Source organism: Neolamprologus multifasciatus, chromosome 17, assembly GCF_963576455.1.
Source record: "Neolamprologus multifasciatus chromosome 17, fNeoMul1.2, whole genome shotgun sequence".
Lineage (NCBI taxonomy): Eukaryota > Metazoa > Chordata > Actinopteri > Cichliformes > Cichlidae > Neolamprologus > Neolamprologus multifasciatus.
In genome coordinates, this window is record NC_140455.1 from 2,144,090 (window position 1) to 2,159,794 (window position 15,705).

At 43.0% G+C, this 15,705-nt stretch overlaps 1 protein-coding gene across 1 annotated transcript in view; it reads right to left on the bottom strand.

Annotated features, from left to right (window-relative positions):
* zdhhc17 (zDHHC palmitoyltransferase 17) overlaps positions 1-15,705 on the bottom strand; it is a 44,341-nt gene that overhangs the window by 4,156 nt on the left and 24,480 nt on the right. Inside the window, exons 10-17 of the mRNA XM_085138934.1 lie at positions 13,593-13,735; positions 11,830-11,932; positions 3,454-3,576; positions 2,779-2,841; positions 2,586-2,679; positions 606-689; positions 347-504; positions 109-203 (exon numbers count right to left, since the gene is read on the bottom strand). Of these exons, the coding sequence (XP_084995060.1) occupies positions 109-203; positions 347-504; positions 606-689; positions 2,586-2,679; positions 2,779-2,841; positions 3,454-3,576; positions 11,830-11,932; positions 13,593-13,735 (863 nt within the window). The remainder of the gene's footprint in view (positions 1-108; positions 204-346; positions 505-605; positions 690-2,585; positions 2,680-2,778; positions 2,842-3,453; positions 3,577-11,829; positions 11,933-13,592; positions 13,736-15,705) is intronic.

Genomic DNA, 15,705 nt, shown 5'->3' on the forward strand with positions numbered 1-15,705 from the left:
CCTTTTCCCCTCACTGTGCAGAAGCATCCTCTGCTCCAAAGCTGGATGACACAATGGTTTAACCTGAGCTGCAGCTTCAGTGAGCTGGTGAGAATGAAGGTCGCTTACTTAAAGGGGCTCTCGATGGAGGTGGCTGTAACTTTAAAGTGCTTGTATCTCCGAGCGTTCATCCTCTCGTTGGTGGTGATTCCGAGAGCGGCGATCTACAAGATGTCAGAGCAAAGAGGTGAGCTGCAACGTAGCACGTAGCTCGCTACTCAGAGACAAAGCGATTACAGCTGTTCTCACTTATATCACAACACCACCTCTCTGCTTTTCCCGACGTGAACGTGACGTAAACTCGTACCTGATAGAGTTGACACATGATGAGCACGGCCACCCACATGAAGTGGAAGACACTGTTGAGGAACATCCAGAACATCCAAGGGGAGCAGGAGGCGATCTGTGTCAGATAGAGCCAGAAACCATCCTTGGCGTAACTGGTGGCGCAGTGGATCCTCCAGTCTGATTGGGGGAGGAGCGAGGGAGAAGCAAAGGCGTTAGCAGAGAAACAGGAGCGGCGTGAGAAATGAGCAACGTTTTTAAAAGTGGTATGTTCTGCTTACAGGAGATACAGCCGTACATCATCCAGCAGATCATGCAGAGCAGGAAGAAGAGGTAACCCATGAAGTAGCGGTGATTCCCACTTCCTGTACACAAGAAACAAGTGTCCTAATGTCACAGCGATACACGTCCAGCTCTCAGTTTAATTGTTTGAACAGAACTGAAGGTTAGACAACAGAGAAATGCAGAAGTAATCATTCATTAATGCAAGTTAAGAACACGATTACTTGATTTGAGCTTCTCCCTTAAAACTCTGCCCTGTCACTCGAATAATCGCTGCTCACGCACACGTGGCTCTGTTCTTCCCCAACACTGCACCTTTACTTTCACCCACACTTCCTGTGCTCCAGGTTAAGCTCTCTTTCTTCTCCGAGCATCAATCTGGTTGGACTCGTGCTGTGCTGGACAATAAAGAGCAGTCGGATCCACTTGACTCTCTCTGAAATGAACTGGACTGTATCTCTGTAGATAACAGTCTTGACATCGACTCTAACCCAGACTTTTGCCAAATACTGGACTCTGACTCTCGACAGAGATCAAGGAAACTTTGGCATGTGCTAAAATATCAGCTGTTCATCCTTTTCTCTTGAAGTTCAGCTACATTTTTACTGAAGGTTTTGCACACATATCTGCAGGTTTTAACTAGTTAAATGTTGTTAAAATCCTTCTTAACAACTTTAAAATGCGGATGGACCAGCAGAGACACGGTGCATCATCTGATTGCTTTTATACATTTTCAACCTACATGTATAACGTCCTAAGTGCATGAAATGTCCATGAGAATATTTGAGTAGGACAGGCTTTAAAATAACCTTAAACAACCTATTCCAGTGTTCAGAGACACTTTACAATGGGCCAAAAGTAGAGCTTGCACACGATATGACACATTAGCTTGGCCCAGCTAACATTACTGGTTACATTTGTTTAACCAAAAAATTGAATTCTTTTACTTCAGGATTTAAGGTTTTATTGTGCAGGAAAACATTCATTAACTTGGGGGTGTGCAGGCATGTTGTATGATTTGTTTTTGGGTAAAAATACAATATTTTAATATTAGTAATATTCAATTCAGTGTATATAATTGTACTGACTGGGTTTATGAGCTCTGTGGTGGCAGCAGGCTGAGAGGACTGTCAGGAGGAGGGACCTGCTGTTTGTTCAGACTGTTTCCTCACTTTCAAAGCTCCATTCTGACCGCATGCTTTCAAAGTGTTACAAGCCCTCTGCCACGCCTTCCTTCCCCTGCACACTGCTTTTCACACCACAATCCTCAGCACACATACTTTCCATTAGCACTTCATTTTAAGGCTGGTTTGCTTTGTGCTCCTCTTCATTTCCTGCACCCCGTCATTAAACCATTCGTCATTGTTGCCTCGACTCTTTGTTTTTACAGGTTCTTTACTTTCTATGACAAATTATTACCTGCTTGTTTATTTGTCCTAGTGCCTGTGCATTAACTCGAACCTTAAGGTGATCTACACCAGCGGTCTCCAACCTTTTTTGCGCCACGGACCGGTTTATGCCCGACAATATTTTCACGGACCGGCCTTTAAGGTGTCGCGGATAAATACAACAAAATAAAACTAGTACCGGTACCGAAAAAAGAAGATTTATTCATAACACACATGAAAAGACCCAGGAAAACCGAGTTAATGATAAAAACGATAACAAAATAACGCTGAAAACCGATAAAAACCCTGAAAACCATACATTTCACACCTGAGCCTCAACTCACGGGCCCGGTACCGGTACCGGGTTGGGGACCGCTGATCTACACTACGGCCCTGCTAGTGTTCCACGACGGGGCATAAAAACCTATATACACTTATTCGTCTCTCTGTTGTGCGGCAGCAGAGTAAATTGAAAGCAGAGCCTTCAGTCAGCTTAGCTGTAGCTTTTATAAAACATGAGGAAAAACATGAGCTCTTTGTGCATGTGCTGTTGTGATCCTCGTAAATCTGCAGTGCTGTTTCTTAACGTACCCACACAGTTCCCCACCCAGGGACAGTGGTGGTCAAACTTGGCAATGCAGCGGTTGCACACGGCGCAGTGTTTGGACCGAATGGGCTTCCGTATCTGCGGGGAAAAACAAATGATACGTCTTTAGCGTTATCTGTTCTGCTGGAAGTTACAGTTTGCTTGGGGGCAAAAAACAAACAAACAAAAGAGTTTTACCAAACAGGTGCTGCAGAATATGCTCAGATCCAGGCTGCCCGTCTCTGCAAGCTCCACAATTGTCTGGGGAGGGTAAAAAAAAAGAGAAAGACAAAAGAGAATGAAAACCCTGGAAATTCATCTTTGGCATTGCAACACAAGACAAGCTGAGGCTGAATGCTCACACTGGAAGCTTGGCTGACTCACAGTGAATTGGGACAAAGGCTTATATGAATTTAAGATCTCAATTCAATTTCAATGCCTTTCTTTTTACGGCTCAGTTCCTGCGTTAGCTAATGTTGTTCCTCTTGTGTTTTATCAGCTTGCTTTAACAACAAATCTCAAACAAAAGTAAATAAATCCAAAGTTCGGCATCAAAGGACAGCAAGAGCTGGACGGGGATCCTCCACAGGGAACAGAGGGCTCTGTCGCCTTGTTCTGAGGTGACTGCCCAGCCGCTGCACTGTGCTAACAATGCAGGGTAAATTTAGCTCTCATCAATCACAGGATGGGGATGTGGGGCCCGATAACAAGAAGAGCCTCTGTTGTCTCCTATTAGTGTGTGATAATGAGAGGAAGAGAGAGACATTAGCCCTCGTGCCAGCATACACCAACACGTCAAAACAAATGCTACGCTCAGTCCACAAGAACAGCCTCTCTGTGAAATACACCCCCCAAAAAATTAACAGGTTTTACCTTTTTCTTCTGCTCCTCGGATGCTTTGATGATTCCTGGATCAGACTTCCAGGATTTACCAAAGTTGTAGAACAGAGCCAGGGTGTTGATGAGGAAGGGCACGTGGACGGTGGCAAAGGGGAGATGTGCATGAGGTCAAGGAAGAAGACAGGTTTCCATTTGTTACTTTAACGGTGAGCTCCTCGGTTTAAACCAGTGTAGCAGCCCCGGTGGCCGATGTAAGGCGATAAGAAACAGCCACGTCTAGACACATTTATCTTGGAGATGTAACACTTTATCAGCAAACTGTTTGAAACCCATTCTAAGCTGGGAATGTTTCACATTCCTGAGTTATAAGAGAAGCAGCGTGGAATTTACTTTCCCTGGAAACTACTGCATTATTGTGCAAGAGAATAGAAACACCCGGCCCGATCTGTTGCTTCAGGAAGTGTTACTACACTGACGGCAGCTTGAGTTAGACTTTCTCTCGTCATAGCAGCCTGACTACGAGGTGAACTGTGACGCCGGGAGCAGCTGTCTCATCTCCACCCAAGCTAAAGAGGGAGCGTCAGCCTGTCAAAGCAGCTCATGGCAGCTTCTGATTTAAACAGTTAATGTATTTCACAGAGAATCAGAGTTATTACATAACTGAGTTAACACATCCATCTAAGAGCATGTAAGGCCAGTTCATCATAACAGAGATGCTCTATTCCTCAGCGAATACGCAAATCAGCAGCCTGTTTCACGGTCCTGTGTTTACCCGTAGACAGTGTGCGCTGTGCCAGCTTTTGGCTGCAGTCTAAATCAGCTTTGCAGGTGTGCATGACTCAGCTGAATCCCAGAGAAAACAGCAGAGTCACACTGTGAAGTCCAAACTGCCAAATACTCACCTCTGTCTGAGAAAACCCTGGAGTGACATGCAGATGTGAAAAAGTAGCAGAGAATTCAGACCAACACTAAAGCATGAAGCAGAAAGTGATTCAACAAACTACAGCCACATGATTTTCAGTCTATAGATAAACACTCTTTCATAGCAGCTGGTTTAATTGGTGTAACTGGCCTCACACTAGTAACTGTGCTCAACATCACGGTGATCCTTCTAAAAGGTGGCAAATGTGTTGCATTTATGTGCTGAGATCATATTCGGGAAATTGAAACATCTGAACTGATTCTAACTCAAGTGTACTATAAGCCAAACGTACAGGGATCCTAGATCATCTTCTTCATCTGTCACCACCCAGGACCAAACACAGGATCGTTTGGTTGTTGGGTTAAGGTGTAAGGTGTATACTACTATATGATGGCGCCGCTAATATCTGGTGAAATTAGTTAACTTCATGACCACAGCTGCACTGAGGCTGATGGGAACACTTGGAGTTGTGCAGGTATGTAGCCATCTACCAAGATCTGAACCTGAAAATAAGCAGAGAGGAGCCTAAACGCCTGAAGCATATTTAATATGTATCAAGGATTTCATGTGAGCCTCACACTGATGCCCGGAAAAGTCAAAGCATCAGCAAAGTCGCCAGGATACATCACAGAACTGTTGCACTTTGAAAAGTGCCTACATTCTTTCTAGAGGCCTGCAGGGGGCGTCTCTTCTGGCTGTAAAAAGATGCTTAAGTGCAGAGAAGCCTATGAAAAAACGACTCTCTTTTTTCCCTTATGACCTTAATAAAGATTTTCCTAAATAGTTTATGGTCCAAATCATTTTCTGTTTACACTAAAACAACCAATAAAGTAGTGGTGAATTTTCAGCTGACATGCTGTGGCTGAAAATTCCCCGCTGTGCGAGCATTGCTCAGTTTCTCAGTCAGAACTACCCCTGGCTTGGTCACAATCCCCTATTTCAAAATCTCAAACTTGACTGAAAAACAATAATTTAATTTGCAATTGATCCAAAAGTTGGTACATGAAATATGGACCGAACAGAGAACAGGCAGCTCTAGCCACAAGCTAGGCCTTTTAACCAGAAGAGAGAGCCTTGGCCTTTTTACTGGCCTTCAAAAAAAGCTTTATTGTAACCATCTAAGCTGTATCATCTTCTGACTCAAATATTGGCTACAGTTGCACAACCTGAACCTTTTTTTTAAATTAAGTGTTGGACACGGAGGATGCACACCAAACATTTCATGCTGAACTCTGGAATCTTCTGTCAAAAAATGCTGCATGTAAATAAGAGACGTGACAGGTTACACCAAACCTCCTAACTGACAACACTGAAGCGGCAATAAGGGTTCAGGATAACAGAGATCAGCAGCAAATCACTATTGTAAGCAGCTATGAAGAAACACTATGACCACTGTGGTTTTTGTTGGTGAGAAAAACCCTCCAGCACCTCCATGACTGCACTGACTAAGTGATAGAGGCCTATACATCCCTTAGAGCGCATTGATCTTCATAAGTATCTCTGTAAGGACCTGGGTGCTGATACTGCGCCCTCTGAGATGACCCGCTAAGTTAAACACTCTCTGAACCACATAATTGGTCTACTAACTCAATGAGTAGTGGAGATGCTGAAGAGGGGCCGGTGATCAATGCCAATCCTCAGACAAATGGGTCTCAATGCTTCCTTGGGGAGTGATGGTCAGCATGTCCCCACAGCAGCCATTTTTCTTTAGAAGGCCTCGGCGGTGGAAAGGCAGCTGACACAGGCTGAGAAAGAGGTTTCCCAGAGTCATACGTGTCACTAATGACAGCATGCAGAGGATGTATAATTAAGCAAGTGCAGGATAAATGGTGCATAGTCCTACTGATTAAACAAAAAGCTGCATGATTGCCACAAGTCTCTATACTCTCCTTCCATTTCAATGCCATATTTGAACCATTTTCAGACATTCACCTGCTCGAAACCCACTTAGGAGAAACCTCTTCCCTTCTTTTCCTTCTTAGTACTGAGGAAAATATGATCCAAGTCTGGAAAAGACTTAAACGTACTTACAGAGCTCCACCCACGTCACTTGATCCCATTTCAACAGCAGGCCTGAGAACAATAATGGACTCACAATGGCAGAAAGTGGGTCAGAACTCTCAGTTTAAACCTGGGAGGAAGAAGAAAGGTGTGCAACGTGTCTGTCAAACTCTTTCTGTCAAATTCTGTGCATTAATATTTTGTCTGTGTGAATCTGTGGATTTCCCCACAGCATCAGGTGGGTGGGGGTGGGGGGACGTCAAAGTTCAAAACAAGTTCATCTGAGCTGCAGGCATGCATGAAGCTGGGGAGTCGTCCAACCTCCAGTGCAGGGCCTCAATTCAATTCAAATTCAATTCAATTTTATTTATATAGCGCCAAATCACAACAAAAGTCGCCTCAAGGCGCTTCATAGATACAGAGAAAAGCCCAACAATCATATGACCCCCTATGAGCAGCACTTTGGCGACAGTGGGAAGGAAAAACTCCCTTTTAACAGGAAGAAACCTCCGGCAGAACCAGGCTCAGGGAGGGGCGGGGCCATCTGCTGTGATTGGTTGGGGTGAGAGAAGGAAGACAGGATAAAGACATGCTGTAGAAGAGAGACAGAGATTAATAACAGATATGATTCAATACAGAGAGGTCTGTTAACACATAGTGAGTGAGAAAGGTGACTGGAAAGGAAAAACTCAATGCATCATGGGAATCCCCCGGCAGCCTACATCTATTGCAGCATAACTAAGGGAGGATTCAGGGTCACCTGGTCCAGCCCTAACTATATGCTTTAGCAAAAAGGAAGGTTTTAAGCCTAATCTTGAAAGTAGAGATAGTGTCTGTCTCCTGAATCCAAACTGGAAGCTGGTTCCACAGAAGAGGGGCCTGAAAACTGAAGGCTCTCCCTCCCATTCTACTTTTAAATACTCTAGGATTTGCGCAATTTGTTTAACAGGGTCAGAGAGGGTAAGCCAATGCCTCCCCTGACAGCACAGTCTGGAGAATACAAAGAGGACATTCGAGTGCGCCTTAAACAAAGTGCTAGATAGAGCTGGAACAACTTTCTGACAAGCATATGGGCGAGGGACGAGAGGAGTTACCCATCGATGTTAAACTCATTTTTTGGAACATCTGAATTGATCTCCGTCCACCACGGTTGCATAAATAACAGGAATAAGAGCTGGTGAAGCAAGACATACAGTCAGTGGAGTGAAGACATGATGGAAATATGACATGTTGGTTTCACATTGATATACTGTATATCAGCTGCTATTTTCTGCCTCTAGTAATGCAAACATGTCACACTAAACGGACTTTATGGTTGATCTGGTTTATTTTGAAGCCTGCTTTCATTAATCTTTCTTCCTCAAATATGGAGATGAATGTCTACTTGTAACCTTTTTGTGCATTAAAAAGACTGAAAACGATGAAATTGTTAGAAAGTCCAGGAAAGAGTGGCTAAAACTGTGGCTGTTAGTCTCTTATAGCAGCAAGCGCTTATGGCAAGCTTTAGAGAAAACATTCGAGAGATGCTTTGAGTAGCTTTAAACACTTTCACACATGTGGGCAAACAATACATCCAGCTCATCCTTAATCTGAATTTTCTTTTAGTTAACAGCATCAGAGAAATGCTTACTTAAAACCTTTCTGTGTCTCCTGCTGTTGCTATGCAGGAGTGTAAACAGTGACGTTAAATTTATCATCATCTAGTTATAAATGATGGTAAATGGACTTGTTCTTATATAGCGCTTTTCTACTCTGAGCACTCGAAGCGCTTCATACAACTTTATACAATTCATTCACACAATCACTTTTTCTAAACTGTTAAGTGCTTACTGTCTAACATTCATACACAGTCACACGGATGCATCGGAGAGCAACATGGGGTTAGTATCTTGCCCAAGGATATTTGGGATCGAACCACCAGCCTTCCGGTTAGTAGCTGATCTACCACCTGAGCTACAGCCACCCCATGATCCAGTGTTGTCGAGAGCACGCCACTTCATTTCCATAAATGAGATTAGAAACATTCTGAGTATAAAACAAGCAGTCGACTTGACAACTGGGTGACCGGCTGACCGGTTTCCAGCAGACATGCCACACTCTGCAGCGCTGCACGAGAAACGCTGACCTGCCTACACACTCTGGGACATGAATCAGCATGCCCTTCAACTGAATAAGCAGAAGAGACCTCTCACTGCATACATGGTTAAATCTGAAATCTTTCAAAGGGCTTATTTTGGTAAATGATTCATGTGCAAACACAATGTATCACCAGCGAACCTTTGCTCTTTTTCAAGATGAATGCACACATGCTGGGCTGGCAGCTCAAGAGCTTGTCTGCTGCTGTAATAGAGCTGTGTCAGCAATATATGGTCAACGTAATCAAAGTGCACCAAACATGCGTGAGAAATCTGCCGAGGACACCAGCTGCATTTAAATAAAATAACCAAAACGATCTTCAGAGCAGCGTTATCGTTTTCAACAAACTCAGTCCAAAGGTATCCTGCTCTCCCTTCCCATTAGGGGAGCAACGAGGCAGAAAATTAAACGCTGTCCACAAACGAGACCTCTGCTTTCATTTCCTGTAATTAGCAGCGTCGGAACAGAAAGCCAATTCTTTCACTGATTTAAAAAAAAAAAAAGTGAAAGCAGCAGTGCTGAGAGCAACAGGCACTCTCTCTGTTAGCCTTCACCTACCAGCTGCTACACTACACGCTCTCACAAATATTAACACAGAGCTGCAGAAAACTGAGGAGCTCCTTCATTTAGACACGCTCGAGCTTTATGATTCCACTTGTTTCACGTATTTTCAATCAGCTCCTTCTGCTCTTTGCATAAACGTCTCTCCTCTGACCTTTATTCCAACTTACTGCTCTGTAACCTGCTCACACAAGTAATTTTCCTGCTAATCTTTAGTTTAGCTTCTGCCAAAAGTATAAGCTTTATTCTACAGGGTGAGCCATTTATATGGATACTCCGTAATAACATGGGAATGGTTGGTGATATTAAAGTCCTGTTTGTGGCACATTAGTATATGTGAGGGGGAAACTCCTCAAGATGGGTGGTGACCATGGTGACCATTTAGAAGTCGGCCATCTTGGATACATCTTTTGTTTTTCCAATAGGAAGAGGGCCATGTGACACATCAAACTTATTGGTAATGTCACAAGAAAAACAATGGTGTGCTTGGTTTCAACATAACTTTATTCTTTCATGAGTTATTTACAAGTTTCTCTTTGTTCACAGCCATTGACATGTCGAAGAGGTTAACACGTGAGGAGCAGATCGAAATTGTGTTGATATCTGGTGAACGCAGTAACCGGGTCATTGCAGCAGATTTCAGTGCAAGACACCCTACGAGACCACCCATCTCCCATGCTACAGTCAGCAAACTGCTTGCTAAGTTTCGTGAAACTGGTTCAGTGCTGGATTTGCCAAAATGTGGACGCAAGAAAGCCCACAGCGTAGCACTCACCGCATGTCACTGGAGAGTGGCATTAGTCGAACATCCCTTCGGCGGATATTAGCTACTCACAAATGGCACCCTTACAAACTCCAGCTACTGCAGCATCTCAACGAGGATGATCCAGATCGGCGCACAGAATTTGCAGAATGGGCAAAACAAAAATTGGAACAGGACCCTCAGTTCACGCAGAAGATTTTGTTCAGTGATGAGGCAAACTTTTATGTGAATGGTGTTAACAAACAAAACCACCGCTATTGGTCTGACAGTAACCCACATTGGATGGATCCCTCCAAGACTGTTGGAACAACAAAAGTGATGGTTTGGTGTGGTATATGGGGAACAACGATAGTGGGTCCATTCTTCATCAATGGAAACCTCAAGGCCACTGGATATTTGAAATTGCTACATGATGATGTGTTTCCCTCTTTATGCACTGAAGCTGGCACGTTCCCTGAGTTTTTCCAGCAAGATGGTGCACCACCACATTATGGGTGCCAGGTCCGAGCATTCCTAGAAGAACAGTTTCCTGGAAAGTGGATTGGTCGTCGTGGGCCAGTTGAATGGCCCCCAAAGTCTCCCGATCTGACCCCCTTAGACTTTTATCTTTGGGGTCATCTGAAGGCAATTGTCTATGGTGTGAAGATGCGAGATGTGCAGCACCTGAAACTACAGATACTGGATGCCTGTGCTGGCATTTCTCCTGCGGTGTTGCTATCAGTGTGTGAAGAGTGGGAGAAGAGGGTTGCATTGACAATCCAACACAATGGGCAGCACATTGAACACATTTTATAAGTGGTTAGAAACTTGTAAATAACTCATGAAAGAATAAAGTTACATTGAAACCAAGCACACCATTGTTTTTCTTGTGACATTACCAATAAGTTTGATGTGTCACATGACCCTCTTCCTATTGAAAAAACAAAAGTTGTATCCAAGATGGCCGACTTCTAAATGGTCACCATGGTCACCACCCATCTTGAGGAGTTTGCCCCCTCACATATACTAATGTGCCACAAACAGGACTTTAATATCACCAACCATCCCCATGTTGTTACGGTGTATCCATATAAATGGCTCACCCTGTACAAGATTCTCCACACCCAGCAATCACATTTACAAAACATGTACTCGTATTTATGACTGATTCATGAAAGGGTCTTTGTAGCATGACTTATCCATAAATCAAGATTAAAGATACTGCTTTAACATATAAGTGAACTAACCCCAAAAATGTGGACAATCGTTTTTACAGTTGTGTCACACACACAAGTCCAAGAAAAATATGACAGCGGCAGCTGAAAAGAGCTTCACAAGAAGCTAACTGATCGCCTTTTTTAACAAATAGATCAGCAGTGGATGCTGAGGAATTCGTCAAGCTGAATCCTCAGAGACAGTTTTTTAAATCTTTTAGTGCTTGTTCAAAGCAGCAGCCACAGTGCTGATAATAAAGCAGTGTCGAACACTGAATCCCCACATTGCAAGTCTCTCTGTCTGCAAAGGACTCTTAAATCAGCTAAAGTCCAAAACTACACACGAGTTAATTCAACATGTTCATGGAAAGTTTTCTGTTTGAGACCTCCAAATAATATCACTGCTTTCTGCTCCGAAAACAGTTTTTACACTTTTTTGCATGGATATTGTGAGTGACACTAAATTTTCCTCAGAGAGAGTAAAGACTGATGTCCTCGCAAACGCGGCTCATCACAGAAAGTGTTTCTAGAAGTGTTTTTAACTCATCTACATTATTTTATTACATTTCTATTTTTTTGGCTTTAGACAGCTGTTTGAATCACTCCCATTTACTCTCGTTTGTCACTGTCAACAATGTCACAGTGATGACCTATCAGGTTTCCAGTTTTACTGAGCTTTGTTTTTACCCTTCTTACAAAAACTGCTAATTTCATCTTCCTGAATCTTCTCAGTGAGCATGACCTGTAAAGGTAGGCTGTCTTGGTGCTCTAATTTCAGTTCCTTTGATATTTTGTGCATTGGGTGGTGTGGAGTCCACGAAAAACAAAAGGATATCATTCCAGAACCAATAAAACCAGGTGGTGTACATCCAAAACTTGGTCGCCAGGTAGATTCCCAGAGGGAGAGCGCTGTGCATGGAGTGGTCAAAAAAAGCCCTACAGAGAGAGAAGAGAAGCTGTTTAGCAGTAGGCGGCAGTACCTCACTACACTTTCCATGAATGCTATTTGTGCAAACTTTGAACACATCGGCGTGATGCATTCACTGTTGCTAGACTGGATTGTCCCACATAGGCTACGTTCACACTGCAGGCGAAAGCTCATCAAATCCAATTTTTTTGACCCTATGCGACCCATATCCGATCATGGTATGACAGTGTGAACGACACAAATCCGACCTGGGTCACTTTCGTATGTGGTACTGAATCCGATACATATCCAATGTTTCAAAAAGCGACTGCTGTGTGAATGGTCAAGTCGCATTAAATTAGTCTTTTACGTCACTGACACGAGACAGACGCCAATTATCAGCGCCCGAGAAGACATCCCAAACGCTTCCTGGCCATCCGGTGAAACTGCTGGGAAGACAACGTTGGAGAAACGTGAACATTTTATTTGTACTGTATAATCTGCAGATTCTGACAGAAATCTGCAACTATCCTTTGAAGCTCCGCTCCTCTAAAACAGCAATAAGGATCATTATTAGGTTATCTACATTATTATGTAAATAACAAAATAACAGAATAGCAAAAATTGGGAAACGTGAAGTCCGAAGTCTTTATATTAACGGCCATCAGTCAAACAATACTGTTGGTCTGGGTCTAAACAGAGCGCGTTGTGTGTGACGTCTTCTTTTGCGCATGCGGCCGCTTTGAGCATTCACACTAGAGCGCGTTTGCTGTCGCATTTTATTTGTAGTGTGAACGAGCAGACAAAAAAATCGGATTTGATCAAAAAATCGGAATTGAGCATCAAGACCTGCAGAGTGAACGCAGCCTTAGTCACAACTTTGGCCCTGAATGACACATTTAACCCTGCTCTTTTGACCACATGTGGACTCAAGGAAGTATGACGCTTCCTCTCTCTGTGCTGCAGTCAGACAGCTGCAAAAATACACGAAGCCATTAGCGGATGACAAACTGCAGCTTGACTCAACAGCATTTACTTGCACAACTATTTGTTAAACCAAGTAAGAATTCCAAGATTGTCAGTAAATATGAAGCTGACACCGTGGATGATGAATGTTATTGTAGCCAGAGAGCTAACTGCAAGGCACAGTGAACCCTACCAACAGGCCCAGATGGTGGTGGTTAAACAATGAGTAACATAGTGTCTGTATGTGTGCGTGGAGAAGGGGCCGAGCGTTTGAAAAAGGATGAGACAATGAATCTGTGTCAAGTTGTGATTCTGTTCATGTGCAGTGTGAGGACACTTAGGTGTGCGCGATGGTCACACTAAACTCTACGGACAGATTTTTCCTCATCCTAGTGCAACACACATTTCTGTCTGATTATTAAAAATGACACATCCTTGTCAGGTGTTTGACTGAGTGCGAATCTTTTGGCAGCTAACAATGTTTCCTGTGGGGTGAAAAACTAAAAGCAGAACAGAAACATTTATGAGCAAAAACAAATCCAGTTAAGCTTTTTCTCTTAAGTCCACCTCATGTGAACTCCAGTTCAACCGCTACAGTTGACGCCACTTGAGATCTAATCAACCAACATTTAAATGCACAAAATGACCTAATGATAACAAATGTGCTAAATATGATGTAATAATCTCTTTAGTAATCTCTGTACTGTTGCGAATGAGACATACTTGGACAGGAACTGCACTGCGACCCAGACACCGGCGTACATGACGCCCTTTATCAGCCAGGAGTCGATGTCCAGGTCAGCGATGAAACCAACTAACCAGATGACCACGAAGGGCGTTCCCAGCATCACCTTCTGCCTGAACTCCTGGAGGAGCAGAGACACGTGGACAGGACAATGAGGGGGAGGGAGAAATGGTAAGTTTGACTGTTCTGACAGATGCCATGATTTCAAAGTATATTTTTCAATTAACTGTCTGTTTATACCACTCAGAGCTGTCCTTCGACCCTCTCCTTCATAGTTGATGTTGACAAAAATGCATCAGACCTTTTGATCCTGGGTTGCGTAATGAATCCATATTGATAGCCTGACCAGATTTTTTAATTTTAAATTTTTTAATCTCCATTGATATTTTCCATAACTTTAAAGCTTTTTAGACCAGAAGGTAGGGATGGGTATCGAAAACCACTGTTTCAATTCCTTGGAATTGTTTGCCATTTTTGCAAACGATTCCCTTATCGATTCCAGTCGCCCCGAATGACGTCACCACGTTGCGGAGCGTTTTTTTACCTGGCAGGAAACATGGCGCCTCAAACGCTAAAAAGTTTGGTTATAACTTTACGAGAACGGATGACAACAGGGCAACTTGCAATACTTGCAAAGTAGATATTTCATTTAAGGGAGGAAACACTACGAATATGCAAAAGCATTTGCTCACAAAACACACGATGACCTTAAATGAATGTCGTGTTTTTAATTCCGCTCCGGACTCGTGAATCTCAACCCAGCAGCAGCGGTAACGTTTGCACGTCCTCTCCCGTTAATGCGGCAGGTAAATAATCAACAGTGCATATTATGTTAGTGTGATCTGCCTTATTACAAACCTGCCATTACTGTGCATTTAGGTGACCATGATGAGAGAGACAGAGTCTGGCTCAGATGCTGGCAGTTCTCGCTGCAGTCTACCGTAGCGTCTCCTTTCAGACCAGGATAGACGAATGTCACCGAGCAGAGACTCAGTTTGTGGTCAAAGGCTTGAACCCATTTGCCACAGCAGATGATTTTCAGTAAGTGGATGTGTTTAATTGTAGGCAGGGACATTACTGGATATTCTTGTGTAATTGCTACAGAATCATTTATGTTATACTTTGTTATCGCTACAGAAGAATATTTATTTTATTATTTTACATTTACAATTTTTTTCCCCGGGGACCCTGTGACACCCCATTGAAGAGCCGTAGGCTGTGGATCTCTTAAGATCTCACTGTTGGGTTTGTAAGGCCATGTTAATCCTAAATTTCTATCTTGTTCACAGAGAAGATATAAAACAAAGTTCTAAGCTAATCGACCTTAGTGTTCTCCTTTTAAAAAAAAAAAAAAAAAAGAATCGATAAAGAATCGAATCGTGAAAATCTTATCAATACCCATCCCTACCAGAAGGTAAAAAAAATGGTTTCCATGGCAAATATCTCAATTTCAAGCAGCAATTTAATCAAGTTAGCTGCATTCTACAACTAAACCTACAACTAAAGCTCACTACAGCACACAGCCTGAAACTAAAGGCTGGACTAATGTGGACACCCCAAAATGGGATGGTGAGTTTATCTTCTACTTCTCAAATCTATAAACATATTCACAGTTTGTTTGTGTTCTAGATTTCTGTCTAATTTACCTTAATGAGCTAAGAGTATCCAGGGAGACAGACAGAAAGATGGAAACAGAAAAATGAAAGCAGAGTTCAAACAGAATTTTAAGCACTGTTAATAACTACTGTTCTAAAAAATCGAGAAAAATTTGAGAGAAAGGGGGAAAAAAGTCTGTATCTTCTATGAGAGTGGGAATTATTAAGCACAGACATAGGTTACTCTGGCTTTAACGCCCACTTAACACATCCCACATTCAAGCATTCAGGCTCAGTCAAGCTCAGGCTTTGATCAGAAAAAGGTTCTTTATCAGGATGGAAGTGAATGACCATGATGACGCATCATAACAGATCTGACTCTCTGACAACTGCAGACATGCTGTGGCAGTGCAGAAAGAGGCTAAGCCTGAGCAGGCTGGTCTGAGCATGTCTGCTGGAAATGAAAAGATGAAAGAGCTTTAATGGCAAAGTTTAG